At 50.7% G+C, this 14,943-nt stretch overlaps 2 protein-coding genes across 2 annotated transcripts in view; both read right to left on the bottom strand.

Moving 5' to 3' along the window:
* The window catches only part of CHAT (choline O-acetyltransferase), a 46,718-nt gene extending 40,442 nt beyond the window's left edge, over positions 1-6,276 (bottom strand). Inside the window, exon 1 of the mRNA XM_081190900.1 lies at positions 6,131-6,276. The gene's annotated coding sequence lies outside the window, so the exon portion shown is untranslated. The remainder of the gene's footprint in view (positions 1-6,130) is intronic.
* A 5,341-nt stretch (positions 6,277-11,617) lies between these two features.
* SLC18A3 (solute carrier family 18 member A3) lies at positions 11,618-14,884 on the bottom strand. Its single transcript, XM_081190927.1, has one exon. The coding sequence runs from the start codon at positions 14,253-14,255 to the stop codon at positions 12,618-12,620; it is 1,638 nt and encodes a 545-aa protein (XP_081047053.1). The 5' UTR covers positions 14,256-14,884; the 3' UTR covers positions 11,618-12,617.
* Between the last annotated feature and the right edge of the window lie 59 nt (positions 14,885-14,943).

Raw genomic sequence — 14,943 nt, forward strand, 5'->3', positions numbered from 1 at the left:
AGATGCACATTTGCATAAGAGGAACTGGATATTCATACAAAATATAGTGTAGATTAGATGCCTGAAAACAAATACATACGAAAATGCAAAGACAGGAAAAAAAAATTCAATAAGAAGTTTCTACAGATAACCATTTAAAAGGATGGTGCAAAGTGTGTGGGGTGTATGTTTTATCTTGTTTTGTGCTTCTATTTTTTATACCTATGTGTAAGCTGCTTTGTGAAGCGTATACTTGGAAAGCAGGTTAAAGGTAAAGGGACCCCTGACCATTAGGTCCAGTCGTGACCAACTCTGGGGTTGCGGCGCTCATCTCGCTTTATTGGCCGAGGGAGCCGGCGTACAGCTTCCGGGTCATGTGGCCAGCATGACTAAGCCGCTTCTGGCAAACCAGAGCAGCGCACGGAAAGGCTGTTTACCTCCCTGCTGGAGCGGTACCTATTTATCTACTTGCACTTTGACGTGCTTTCAAACTGCTAGGTTGGCAGGAGCAGGGACCGAGCGAGAGCTCAGTTGGTTAAATAATGTACATTTCTGTTGCCCAGTTAGAGAAACTGCAGTATTGTAATTAACGTTGGTCAGCAGCCCCATTCACAGCAAGCTGTCTCTGTGGTGTGGGGGCCACAGGGAATGGGCTTTCTTCACATGTCACATTGGTGGAACTTTCCATTTCTAATGATGACCACATAGCATTCCCAGGTCACATGGCTGCATCCAGACCAGTATCACATCTCCAGCTGATGTGGGAAGTAACCACGTGACCTGGGTGATCCATGTAAACTATCAATGCAATCTTGGAGCTCCACCATGAAAAAAGTGTTTTCTCCCTCTCCCGCCACAATTTGGGCACCTCCTATGCTTCAGACAATATGTCAGGCTAGAGAATGTTCACAGTTGAGCAACAATAGGCCAATTTGCATGAAAACATGTTTCTTAACTGAGAGCTGCGGCCATCATCGCTTGACAGCTTGGCAGGGTATGCAAAACGGTTCTCCGCAACTGCCTTTCATAAACAGAGCTTATATCAGAGAAGGCGAGCTTGCCAAGTGATGAGATGTGGTCGTGCAATTATCAACACCTCTGCTGAATGTGTGGGTTGATCCTGCACTCTCTCAGAGTTAGGATCCCAACTCTGAAGGGTGATTAGGAGGCACTGCTTGCAAAGGGCTCAACGTTGAGACTTGGCTCAGACAGGGATGGGGTGTGAAATATTGGTTTTGCTTCTCAATGTTCCTTTGTGCTGGAACAAGGCCTGCTCCCAACCTTGTGGGCCAACTTTGACATAATAATACAATATCATATATTAGCTCATGGTTGACAGGTGGGCTTCCCTGCCCATCGGCCAAAACCCAGCACTCGTTCTTTCAACTTCAAAACTGTAGATTGAGAGCATCAGTGCAGAGTGGGGTTCTGTCCCTCTTGCACCTCTCCTTTCAAGCTTTGTAGTCAAACCTCTTCCACCTCCTTGAGTGACACAGGCTCCTACCACCCACCAGCTGATGCACCAGGAGCAATTGGAAGCCCACTTTAAGCTCCTGGTGGCTCCTCTGAGGGCCACCCCTTCCTGTCCCATACCTGACATCATGTATGATCATGGTTTCCCCATGGACAAGTGTAGCTTCTTCTAAACAGCCTCATGGGCCAAATGGGGAGGCCTAGTGGGCCATGTTTGGTCTGTGGGTTGCCAGGTGTCCCCCCCTCTAGACGGTGTCTGACTCCAACTCCCATCAGCCCCAGCTGGCATGGCCAATGGTCCAGAAGGACCAACAACATGGAGGAGCACAAGCTCTCCATCACTGTTCCACAACTTTGGTGAGGGATGGAGCCCTCTGCTGGGGATCAGGTGGCCGTGAAATTAAAGATGCTGTGTTGCACAGCTGCACAATTTACAAACTACTGAATAGTCAAATGTCATTCCATTTAGGAGGAGAGAGGCAGATTCTGCAGACAGGCAGTCATTGTTTTTCAGAGTGTTGATGGTACAATATTGGCATTGTCACCACATTGTCATGTCTGATAAATAGCCCGGTTTATGCATTTTCACGTTTATCATAGTCCATAACAGAAATGCAAAAATGCAGTGTCTAAAACAAATGACAGAACTCACACCTTGCTCCAATGGGAAAGGGTAGACCAAAACCGGTTGTCATCTTGGAAAATGTGCTTTATTTTTACTGATTGCTTTAGTACATTTATATGTTGCCTGTATTCCAAGAAGCTCATTTAAAAAGATGATGATGAAGAGGAAGCTCAAGTTTAGGCACATAGTTCTTCATGCCTCCCTTCACAACAGCTCTGTCAAGTAGGTTAGGCTGAGAGAGTGACTGGCTCAAGGTCACCTAGTGAGCTCTGTGGCTGAGAGGGGATCTGTGTCCAACTCTTCCCACCGCTAAACCAATAGTCTGACCCAGCCGTTGCCAACCTGGTGCCCTCCAGATGGTTCAGACTATGACTCACATCAGCCCCAGCCAGACTGGAAGTTGTAGTCCAAAGAGTCTGGAGAACCCTGGGTTGGAGAAGGCCGCTCTAACTAGCACACCACACGGACTGCAACTCGGTGCATGGAATTCAATGAAAACAGCATGATTTATATTTTATTAAGATAATACTAAGGCATAAGCAGCTTTAATACTTCCTGACATCTATTTTGCTACCAAAACCACAAACCTTTGAAGGTCAGACTAATTCTTCTTAGCTGACAGCGGTTGGGGTAGACATTTATTTTATAATTTATTTGTGAATGGGGCCTTGGATGTATATAGGGTTTGTGAGCTTTCTGTAGAGTTTTATAACCTTGTTTGTCTGTCCAGTGGAACAAAAGAATTTTCATGGAGACACAAAAGGCAATGATAATACCTCTTCCACGATAGTTGCAAGTATCGTCTGCTTCCAGCCAAAGACAGAATATAATGGTCTTATTAAGTATTTTGTATCTGTATTTGGTCTGCCTATATGCATAAGCCAACTCACTTTGTTTCTCAAGTGCCCTTTGTCCTAAAAAGAAAAAAGAAAAAAAGTGCCCTTTGTCCTTTAAATAAAGCAAAACAGGTAGGAAAATCCAGGTGTGTTCCAAAAGTAGATTTCAGTACTTGCACATGTGATACGATGGACATTCTCAGAAGCTGCATCAAGAGGTAACATGAAGAATCATGGAACTGCAGAGTTGGAAGGGACCCCGAGAAACATCTAGTAAAACGCCCTGCAATGCAGGAATATGCAGTTGTTCCATACAGGGATTGAACCTGCAACCTTGGCATTATCAGCAGCATTTTCTAACCAACTGAGCCATCCATGCAGGCCCATAGCTCAGTGGCAAGGCGTCATTTTGCATGCAGAAGGTTCTAGGTACAATCTCTGGCATTTTCAGGTTGGGCTGGCAGAGAATCCTGCTGGAAATAGTGGATAGCCACTGCCGGTCAGTTTGGGGCAGCACTTAGCCAGGCGGTTGAACAATCTGACTCACTGTAAGGCAGCTCCCTTACGTTCTTCGCCTCTAAAAAGCCCCTCATTTGAGCTCTAGCGCTCCAAGCCCAGCTCAGTTCTGGTTCAAGTTCAGGAAAACTAAAGAGGATGGTAGCTGCTTTTGGCATGTGCAGAGGGCATGAACACCCCTCCCCCAAAACAAAACTTGGGACTAGAGAGTGGCTTCCAGTTACATTTAGATGCAGCATGGCCTGTAGATAGCTTAAAGCCTATCTTTGTAGAGTATGACATAGAATCAGAGGGCCTTCTCGGTAGCGGCGCCCACCCTCTGGAACGCCAAGGAAATAAACAACTACCTGACTTTTAGAAGACATCTGAAGGCAACCCTTTTTAGGGAAGTTTTTAATGTTTGATATTTTATCGTGTTTTTAATATTCTGTTGGGAGCCGCCCAGAGTGGCTGGGGAAACCCAGCCAGATGGGTGGGGTATAAATAATAAATTATTGTTATTGTTATTATTATTATCATAAATTTGTAGAGTTGGAAGGGACCCTGAGGATCATCTAGTCCAACCCCCTACAATGCGGGAATATGCCGTTGTCCCATATAGGGATCAAACTTGCAACCTTGGTGTTATCAGCACCATGCTGCAGCCAACTGAGCTAAGCATGGTGATTTGCAAGAGGTGCATCAGAATTGACAAGAGGAGCCTACATGTGGTATATGGTAGTTAGAAAGCAGCAACCAATACATCCTAGACAATATGTGGGGACACCAGTATGCGTAGTGCTATTTATTTATTTTTTAAAAAACAACATGCCACCATGTCCTGACACCTTATCCATTTCTCTTGACTACCGAGCCTTGCAACAGTCCTTATCAGAGCTTAACTGTAAGCTTCTGTTGAAAAGGAAGGAATCTGTCTTTCTTCCTTTCATGCTGTAAACTTTACAAAATAAAAGACAAGGAAAAGCCTGGATCGATTGCACTGCAATGATAAACAGACCTTAGAAAACATTTTACACTGTACACAGTTTTCATACCTAGTTGCCCAGCGAGAAAACTTGCTGTGAAGGCGCCAATATTTCCCTCATCCCTGTGGATGTTTGCTCATCGCAAGGGAGGATCTAGATCAATGTGCTCTGAAGGCAATCCTATGCGACTTTTAACTGGGAGTAAGTTCCATTGAATTCAATGGGGGCTTACTTCAGAGCAGACATGGTCAGGATGGTTATACTCAAGGAAACATATATAGCAGAGGGATGCGAGAGGAGTTGCGAGCATCCATTGATTTACAGCTGCTGCCTATCCATTTTTCACCAGGAAGGAAACATATAGGAGAGGAATAGAAGATGAATTGCCAACACCCATTGATTTACAGCTGCTGGCTATCCATTTTCACCAGGATGGAGGGAGGGGGAGTCTCCCGCTGTTGTTAGACTACAACTCCCATCATCCCTGACCGCTGGTCCTGCTAGCAAGGGATGATGGGACTTGTAGTCCAAAAACCGCTGAAGATCCAGGTTTGGAAAGCACTGCTCTTAACTTTGGAAGCGCATGCTGAGAAATCCCGCATAAAGAGAAGAGCATTTTGCATTAGAGGCATGGGGGTGACTGTGTGGGGCGCACCAGGGGGCGAGGTGTTGGGAGGAATGGGGCAGGCTCCGAAGCAACATCAAAGGGACCAAGAAAAATGTCCATCTGTAAAGCTTGATATCCGCATGCTCTTCCTCTCTCGGGAGATCAGAGTCTTGAATTCAAGTCCACCTAGACATACTACTACTAAGTGACCAAGTCCTAAAGTAAAACCAGAGGCTGATGGGAAGGAGGAAGCTTAAGAGAAAACGATGCGAAAGAGGCAGGATTTAATCGTTCCTATGAAAGTCTGTCCCCAGCCAAGGGCGCCCTGTGAAGGGGGGGGGGGTGCGCGGATGCAACAGGTTATTGCAGCTTTCGAAAACAACTGGGCTGCTGCGATCTCAACCCCCAAAGCTACTTGCTCCCGTTCGTTTCAGGGCCACTGCTCCGGATTAAGCATTTAGGGGACCGCAGCCTCGATGGTCTTTGAGGATCGCGTTCCTCTCCACTCTAGTAGTTCAGCATCACGATAGATGGGCCTGAGGATGAATTCCAGCAGGAGCCACGGCACGTTTACTCGGGAGTAAGCCCCGCTGAGTTCAATGGGCCTCACTCCTTGGGAAGCCCTAGCCGGGAAGAATTATTTAAACCGGGAGGGTAAGGTTCCAGATCGGACCATTTCGGCGCATGCATACAGTTAGCAAAGACAGCGCTAGCGTAAAATATTTCCCTTACACTCCTCCCTTTCCCCGAAGTTGAGAAAGGGAATGGCAGACTGGAGCGAGGTTAGTAAGATACTCCCCACCAACACCACTAGGAGACCCTAGTTAGCAACCCAGAGCCGGATCCGCCACCCGCTTAAAATATGGACATTTTGAGCAGACGGAGAGTCCTACTGAAACCAAAGAGCGCACAGATCAGCAAGGAAACTGGCGTCCGTTGGCTTTTAAAAGAAAAATATTCCCTTCTAGACGAGGCAGAATAGGATAGAGACGGCAGAAAGTTATACTGTGTGTGTTTGTTTGCAAAGAAGCCCCTTTTCCTGGCGACCACCGATTCCTTGCTTTTCAATGCGACTCAGGCGCCAGACACGCGTTCGCAGCGCGCGTCCTTTGAGGCCACCTCTCCTTACCTGGCTCTCGTATACCGATCGCGGCGAGGCAAAGTTTCTCCCTAGGACCGGTGCTGATGAGCAGGAACCTGCCAGCGAAGAAGTCTCGGGTTTGGGGCAGCTGGTAGAGGAAGGAGCTGCTCAGCAGCCTCCAGCGGAGCTGTCCATGGTACCTCGGCGCCGCCAGCTGCGCTTTGGCGAGCCTTGTGGCCACGAGCGCGAGCGCTCGGAGGGTTGCCCCCTCTCCACGCGACCCACCTTCCCCCCCCCCCGCGGCTGGGTGTGGAAACTCCTCCCCTTCGCCCTTCCTATTCGCGCAGCCTGGGATGGGCGAGGAGGCGGTCCAAACGAGGGAACCCGACGAGCAACAGAAGCGCACCGAAAATGTTTACCTCTCTCAGGTGGAAGAGGGTCGCTGCTTGTGGATGAAAGGCAGGCTGCTGCTGCTTGATATGGGCGGTGGCGGCGGGCCAGGAAAAAGACCACTGCAATAGGCCAAGGAAGGCGCTCTCTGGTTGGACCAAGTGCTTGTGTGAAAAGCAAGCTGGCTGCCGAACTACACAGAGCGCTGCGTCAGGCAGCGGGGGGGGGGGAAGGGGCGCTTTCTGGGCGAAGTTAGGGCGAGTCTGCACATTTGAAAAAGGGGCATAGGTGTTTCACTCCTAGGGTTCCCTTTCAAGGGGCTGGAGGTCTCTTGAGCGCGAATTCTTAGCATCCTTCCTCCAAACCACAGCGGTAATTTAAACGTGCCCTGCTCTTGAGTAATCCCAGAAAGGAGATTGTTGTGGATTTCGATAGGCATGTAACCTCGCCCCTGTCCGCTCCCCGTCTCCAGCCTTACATTTCAGAGATACAGTAATTGCTTCCGTAAATATAACCGAACCTTATAATAACTGGTGTGATTTATGTAACACTCTTTGTTGGCGAGGATGTTTCCTGTCGCTTTCTGGGTTCAAACTCGCCTACCCAACTGTGATATGTCAATAATATTTCCCTTTCTCAAATTGAGCGAGGAGACTTGCTCAAAGTTTGTGGCAAAGATATTCCAAGTCCAGCGCTCTTCTTCACTGAACCTCACAACCATATGTCAGGAGTGCTCTGATGGTGTTTCCTGCTTGGCAGGGGGTTGGACTCGATGGCCCTTGTGGTCTCTTCCAACTCTATGATTCTATGATTCTCACAGCCGAGGGGAAAACACAGACTGTCCCTCACTGCTCCAAGGAGACAAAGAAAGACAGCTCTTTGAACCCCCTACTGTAGGATGCTAGTTCTGGGGCGGAGAGGTTGCAAAAGACTCCCAGAATCTGGAAGGGCTGAGTCTCTCAGCCTAACCTACCTCACAGGGTTGCGAGGGAGATTATTGTATGCTGCCTTGAGCTGCTTGGAAGAAAGGTGGGACAAAATTGCAATTTAAAAAAAAAATGTCTTGGACATTCGTTGCGACGTTGCAACAATCAATGCACCAGTTAAGTGCCCACTTCTCTCTCTCTCTCTCTCTAAAACCCAACAGGGCAATCCTGCTCGCCCCTACTTGGGAGCAAGTCCTATTCAACCCAACCGATTAAACGTGCACATGAGGCGCAGGTGATCTCGCAGCACGTTACTCTTCTGAAGCAGAAGTTGCAGACCCAGGGCTGCGATCCTATCTGCCCTTTCCTGAGAGTAAATCCTACTGAACTCGATGGGGATTACTTATGAAGAGGCAGGCGAAGGCTTGCACCACTTATTTCTCCGTGGGGGGAGTGTTAGCGATGATCTTGCTAATCTGCCAGCTCCCGCCATCGCCCCAGTTCAGTCCCATATCCAGATTCACCGCCTCCTTTTTATAAGCGTGGGGCTAATGTCCCTCCCCCTGAAACGGATCTCAGAATGATCAAGCAACGATAAAGATAAGAAAGCGGCCCTTTAGCAACCCCTGGATCCAAGCGGCCTTCCCCAACAATGTGTAATCTGCGATCTGTTTCACGCGCAATGTGAAAAGCACGGTGTTAATTCGATTTAGGGACCCTTGATTCTGTGCATCCCACTCCTACTGGCGGGCTGTCTAAATTCAGAGGGGCCTCCTCGCGAGTAAGCGTGAATCGGCTTTCAGCCTTTAAAGTATTAATAACATTCAACGGGCTTAGAAGGAACCTTTTCTTGCGCTTAGGTGACAAACGAGCGATCTGGAGAGGAAAATTCGTTGTTAGGTTTCTTTCTTTCCTCCCCAATAAAAACCACCCCCTTAAAGTGGCGTCAGTTTTCCTTTTTTCTTTCTCCCTCTTTTGGCTGCATAATCGAAAGCCAACAACCCCCCGCCACGAGCTCCTTTGTCAAGTGCGGCTGAAAATGCATTTCCAAAGCGCTCTTTAGGGTAGACACCCCCAACAGCTCGACAGGGCCATTCTCGTGCGTCGGAATCAGATGGTTTTTCAACGGAGCTGCGGAGAAAATAACCAACTTGTGTGTCTGCGAGGAAACGATTGAATCGTATTGAGCCACAGCTGGAGAGCTCCGAGGGTGGCTGGGGGAGAGAAGGGGGCGCGCGGCGAGAGAAAGAACCGGGGCTCTCGGGGGAAACGAAATATTCGGTTCCCTGGGGTTCTGGCACGAAATGAACCCTTGGACGCGAATGCAGGAGGTCAGATCCTACCTCTTCGCTGTCCGTCCCCCGCCCCCAGCTGCAGATACAAAGGTGTGTGTCCCCCATCAACCCTGGGAAAGGGACATAAGGCTGCGATATTATACTCTCTTACAGGGGTGCCAACTTGAATAAAATATTGGGTGAGGGGCAGGTAAGCCCCGCCCCGCATAATCGATCACACGACAGGTGCACGGGCACTATTTGAATGACCATGCTCATCAGTTTTGTGGGGGGCCATCCCCCCAAATATTTTATTGGGGGCGGGGACGAAGGGACCTCGGTAATTCTCACCGGCTGGACCCCCCCCCCCAAGCAGGCGTCTTTAAGATCCGAATGAAAACCGGTGTTGTGTTGCCCTGAGAATGATAGGGGCTAAAAATGAATTGTTGGGGAGGGGTTCGTGGAGAGAGGGCAAACAGAGATGAAGTGCTCTTGGCTGGGGTCACCGAGTGTAATGATCTCCATGTTCAGAGTCAGTCCGCCACTGAAGACCTGTTGTACAGGCAGGTTTTGTGTTTAGGCTGCCCGGATCATCTGCCTGACCAATTTGGGGAGCGGGATACTAGACAACACACACACACACACACAGAAATCCTTGAGATGGCTAGAGTAGAGGGAGACCCAGCGAAGCTCTTGCGATGCTCCTGCACACCCGGAGCGAAATAGCACCAGGGAGGAGAAGCAAGGGCAGGAAGGAGATGCCACAGTCTAATCGCTTATTCATCAGCTCAGCGCTACCTCCGGTTTCCCCAGCTTGACAGAGGCTGATCTGGAGCTGAACAGCGCTCCAACCAACCTCCTTCTCATAGCTTGCCTGCAGGAGAGTTGTGAGATATCTCTCCCCCCCTTTTTTTCTTTCTTCAGTTATGATGACAATTGTATTGACTTTTCTCGAAAGCTGTCCACCAACGCTCTCAACCGATCTCTTGGGTCGCGAACTCCTTTGCTCCTTTTCCCTCCAGCTTGAGGACCCCGAGTGAATTAAGGGGAGCCACGTGAATACTGGGAAATGCAAACGTGGGTGGGAAGGTGGGGAGAGGATTAACAACTAATCTGCCGGATCCAAGCTGGGTGGGGGGAAGCCATGAACAAGGTAGGTGTCCTCCTGTAGGTCTAGGAGCAGAATGAAAGCGAGGTGATCTGGAGACGCTCCAGAAGTTGCCTCTGTCTTTTGAGGGCACGTGGGCTGAGGAGCGAGGCGCTTACTCCAAAGTAAGCCCCGCTGAACACACAGGAGGGAGCTATTTCAGAGTAAAGTTGCACAGGACCACGAGTTCAAAAACTGGGAGCCTGCTCATTTAGGATGGGGTCGACCCATCCCCAAGAAACCCATGGGATGAAGAGACTCATCCCTACACAAGAAGCCGCCTTATAGCGAGCCAGATGTGTGCTCCATCTAGGTAGAGCTCAGCTGGTAGAGCATAAGACTCTTAATCTCAGGGACGTGAGTTCGAGTCCCGAGTTGGGAGACAGATTCTTGCCTCGCAGGGCGTTGGATTAGATGATCCTAGTGGTCCCTTCCAACTCTACCATTCTATGATTCTATTGCATACGTTGACCGGCTGTGGCAAGCCAGGGTTTCAGGCAGAAGCTTCTCCCACTCAGACCTGGAGATCACAGAGACTGACCTGGGACCTTCTGCATGAAAAACAGCTGCTCTAGCCCTTCTCCATAATCCATTTGTTGGGAAGTGAGCGCCAGTAAATGTATTGAGATTTTACTCCGAGGAAGCAACTTTAGGACCGCGGTCTTAAGCATCCTAACCCTTGCGCAAGATTACAAGGAAGGAGATGCGCAGCGGGATCCTAAGTGCCGCTTGGTTGATGCAGTGGACTTTCTCCCTTAGGAGGCACACTGCAGGCTCGACCCTGCTTACTCGGAAGTAAGTCACACTTACTCCATAATAAGAAACACAATCCTTGCACGCTTAACCTCAGGATCCACCGAGAATTATCCTGCGCAAGCCCCATGGAAATAAACGAGAGGCGCGCAATAGCACGCTCTCTCTCCCGATCCAGACCCGTCACTAAAATCTTTCCGATCCCTGCTCACAAAACTTTTCAATATACTTTTACTTTGTATAAATGCTTCCGACAGAGCGGTGCGCCAGCTGGAGACGCGCAGTTTTGAAAATTCAATTGATTCCAAATCTTCATTTAACCATTGCTAAGGCTGTGATCCTAAGCATACCTTCACCAGGAGGTAAGTCCTCTTGAGCTCAGCGCAACTAATTTTTGAGAAACCGTGGGCAAGAGAGGGAGGCACGTCTCACTGAGTTCCAGGGGCGAGACTGGCAATGCAATCCTATGCACGTCTACTCAGAAGTTCCCAGCTGATTTCAGTTGGGCTTACTCTTAGGAAAGTGGGTAATGGATTGTAGCCTTAAGCACATAGGTGTACATTGATGGCAGTGGCTTTTTTAAAAAAATTAAAGTGCTTCCCTTTGATTGGATCTGGCCAGCCTGCCTTCGTCTTTTTTCTATAGTATTTGGGTAGGTGGCAGGAATATATGATTTCAAGCGGATTTCTTGCGGGGGACGGAAGTTGTGTTTCCAGAACGACTCCTATAACTTTATTGTTGAAGCCAGGAATTAAAGCTCCTATATGGACCCATCTGACAGTCATGAGCATTATTATTAGAAGTTCCACCGAATTCAATGGAATTTGCTCAATAAGCATGCTTAGGACCAGTGGCGTAGCGTGGGTTGTCAGCACCCGGGGCAAGGCAAGTAATTTGCGCCCCCTAACCCGTGGATTTGCGCCCCCTAACCCTAACCCCCAGATGTTGCGCCCGGTGCGGCCGGCCCCCCTGCACCCCCCACGCTACGCCACTGCTTAGGACTGCACCCCGGGTCTTTATACAAACAAACAACGAAGCCAAGACGTACGGTTCCCCTGAACGCCATTTATTCAGTCGGCACAACCAGTGTAGCAGTTTCAGACTAAAACATGGTACGGCATATTGCATTTATCAGAGTAGCAGCACAACAGAAAAATAAATAAATGGTTACAGATTTCTGTACCCCTCGCTGAGAGGAGAAATAATACGACGTGATTTCCATTGCTGGCATTAAATATGAAACCGACAGTTTCCACACAGGTACCTATATATATTTATAAAAATGTACAATATTTATTGAGACCCCGGATGTGCATTTGGCAACTTACTTTTTTCTCCCTTACAATTTTAAGAAGTGGTGTTGTAAGGTGTTTCTATGAGAATTTATGCAGGACAGAGTGACTGGCACCTGTTTCCCTCGAGCTACAAAATCCAGGGGATGATTCACAAAGGAGGAGCAGACCCTCACAAGCCCAACACCACAAACATAATTTTCAGACCACCTCAAAAACACAACGCTTTCTCGGCGGAGTCAGTTCACACATTCAAGTCATCAAGTGTGCCGCAGTCAAGTGTAAGGAAAAAGAAAGAAAAAGAAAACCCGTGTAATTGTGTGAAACGCTTCCAAGGGATAGCATTACCCCCGTGTATGTGGCAAACTTAGTGATGTACATGCATGTGTGAACCAGCCGAAAGTCACACACAAACATTGCGAGAAAAACCTCTTGGCACAACAGGGAGTTTTGGACATGTGCCCTTCCCTCTTTTAACAGGAAAAGACCATCACAGATCTCTGCAAATGCACCGTTCATGTTAGGATAGTTATTTGGAGCTTTCATCTTGACTGGGTGTTTAAGGTAATACCTTTGAGAGAGGAGGAGGAGGAGAAGAAGAAGAAGAAGAAGAAGAAGAAGAAGAAGAAGAAGAAGAAGAAGAAGAAGAAAGCCATCACATCAAGACAAAGGTTAAAGTAGTATATTGGCACATTGGGGCATAACAGCCAAGATGCTCTCCATAACTCCCTCTTGGGGTACTCCGCCCACCCTCTAAGTATAGTCATAGTCTGAAGAGTCCTCTTCAGACGCCCCTCTGAAGTCTCTATGGAAAGAGTCTACGCTATTCTCTTCAGCGCCCCCTACCGGGTGGAGGTGTTTGCCCTTGCCTTTGCGTTCTTCCATCTTAATAGTGTCGTAGAGTCCCTTGGGCCCCTCCTCCAGGAGAATGTTCCTCTCCGAGTGCGAGGGCTTCATCTGGCAAATGTTTTTGAGGGCCAGGAGGATGGGGGCGTAAAGCACGTTGGCCAGGCCCATGCCCAGGTTGAGTTGCACAAAGCCAAAGGAGTGGACGATCTCCCCGGCCACAATAGGCCCCAGGGCGTATGCCACCGAGTAGGAGATGTCGGCGATGGCATAGACGCTGCCATAGACCGACACGTAGCGGACGTCAACCAGGAAGGCGAGGGTGGGAAGCAGGGCGGTGTCCACCAGGGCAATGCCGAAGCAGATGCCACACAGAGGGACGGTGAGCTGCCAGAAGTTCCGGCAGGCAGGCACCATGCAGGAGGAAGCCCCTATGGTGGCCAGGCCCAGCGCCCCATAGAACCACTGGAGGTGGGGGTACTTGTCTGCCAGCTTGACGGTGACATAGACGCCCAGCACGTGGGGGATGAAGGCCGGCAGCCAGGTGAGGCCCATCTCCCACTCGTTGGCGTCCATGGTCTTCTTCATCCAGTTGGAGATGGTGGGCTCCAGGAAAGCCAAGGGGATGTTGCACGTGGTGAGGGCCCCGGCTACCACCATGATGTAGGGATCTATCATGAGCTTGTAGATGGGGGTGCCCACGGGCATGTTGTCCCGAGACCTGTCGCTGAAAGGCTTGATGGCCAACAGGAGGAGCAGGCCGTCCAGGAGCGAGATGAAGGCCAGGACCAGGAAGGGCACCCTCTTGCCCGCGAAGTAGTACAGGATGCCTCCGAAAGGGGGCGCCACCAGGCTGCCGAAGGAGATGAAGGCGAGCGCGATGCCCAGCGCGCGGTTGCGCTCCGACTCCTCCGTGTACTTGTCGGCGATGAGCGCGATCCCCGACGTGTCGGCAAACGCCGAGCCCAGGCCCTGCAGGCTGCGCGCCGCGAAGAGGGTGCCGTAGTTCTCGGCGAAGGCGAAGATGATGGTGGACAGGAACATGACGCCCAGGCCGATGAGCAGAGGGATGGCGTAGCCCACGCGGTCGATGAACGTGCCGCTCAGCGGGTTGACCAGCAGCTGCAAGATGGCCTTGGAGGCGAACAGCACCCCGATCCGGATGTCGTCGCTGTCGGCCGGGTAGCGAGGCCTCAGCATGGGCCGGGTGCTGTTGAGGGACCAGCCCAGGCCACCACCAGTCGTGGAGATGTTGGAGGCAGCGGTGGCCGGGACGGGCGCCTGTTGCTGCTGCTGCTGCGCTCCCTGCTGGCGTTCCTCGGCGACGTTGAGGGCGGCCACGAAGTCCGGGACGATGGGCACGATCACCATGTACAACATGTTGTCCAACAGCAGCGCCACGCACACGATGACCAGCAGGAGGCGCCGCTGGCGGTTGGCCTCATGCAGGGCGCTGCTCAGGGCTTTCGTGCGCTGGCCCACCGCCTCCGACAGTTTCTCCACCGCCGAGCGGGGCCCTGACGGGGCGGAGGCCTCCTCCTCCATCCTCCGCAGCCGCTGGGAGTCCAGGGAAAGGAGAAGCAGCCGCAGCAGCCGCAGGAGGCGTTAGCTGGGCATGGGGCGAGGGGAGCAGAGGAGCCCTGCTGGGATGGGTGGCGGTGGCGGCAAGAGGAGCCTCGTCTGTCCCACCAGTCTCTCTCTCTCTTATCTATCTCTTCCTCCCTCCCTTCACTTCTCCGTGCCTTTCAACCCCCTCTTTCCCCAGATCTCATTCCCCAGGGTCTAACAATGCTTCCTCTCCTGTCTTACCCTGCTCCCCTCCTTTCTCCAGAACGAACTTTCTTTCTTTTCTCTTTCTCCCTCCCCCCTCCACTTCCCCAGGAGGCTCGGCCGCCTCCCTTCACTCCTCGCCTTCCCCGTTCTTAAACGCAGCCCTCCTTCCACGACGCCACCCCTGGCTTCCCCGGCTTTCCTTCCAGAGGCCCCCTCGCCTGCCCCTGCTCCCCCCACCCACAAGCCTTTCCTACCGGCTCCTCTCCTTCCGGTGTTCCGCGCTGCCCTTTGGAGCCAGACGCGCTCCTCGGTGGCTCGACTTCCAGACGGAGCCCTCCCTCCTCCCTCTCTCCGTCTGTCTTTCCCCTCCTCCTCCTCCTATCCGTCTCCCTCGGACCTCACTCGCCCGGAATCCCGAGCCTCTCTCTTCTTTCGCCCTCTCGCCTTTCTGGTCAAGCGG

This window comes from Podarcis bocagei, assembly GCF_964188305.1.
Source record: "Podarcis bocagei genome assembly, chromosome: 4".
In the NCBI taxonomy this organism is placed as follows: domain Eukaryota; kingdom Metazoa; phylum Chordata; class Lepidosauria; order Squamata; family Lacertidae; genus Podarcis; species Podarcis bocagei.

What these genes read in the sequence shown, in the direction of transcription:
- SLC18A3 (XM_081190927.1), bottom strand. Translation starts at nt 14,255, where the DNA reads ATGGAGGAGGAGGCCTCCGCCCCGTCAGGGCCCCGCTCGGCGGTGGAG.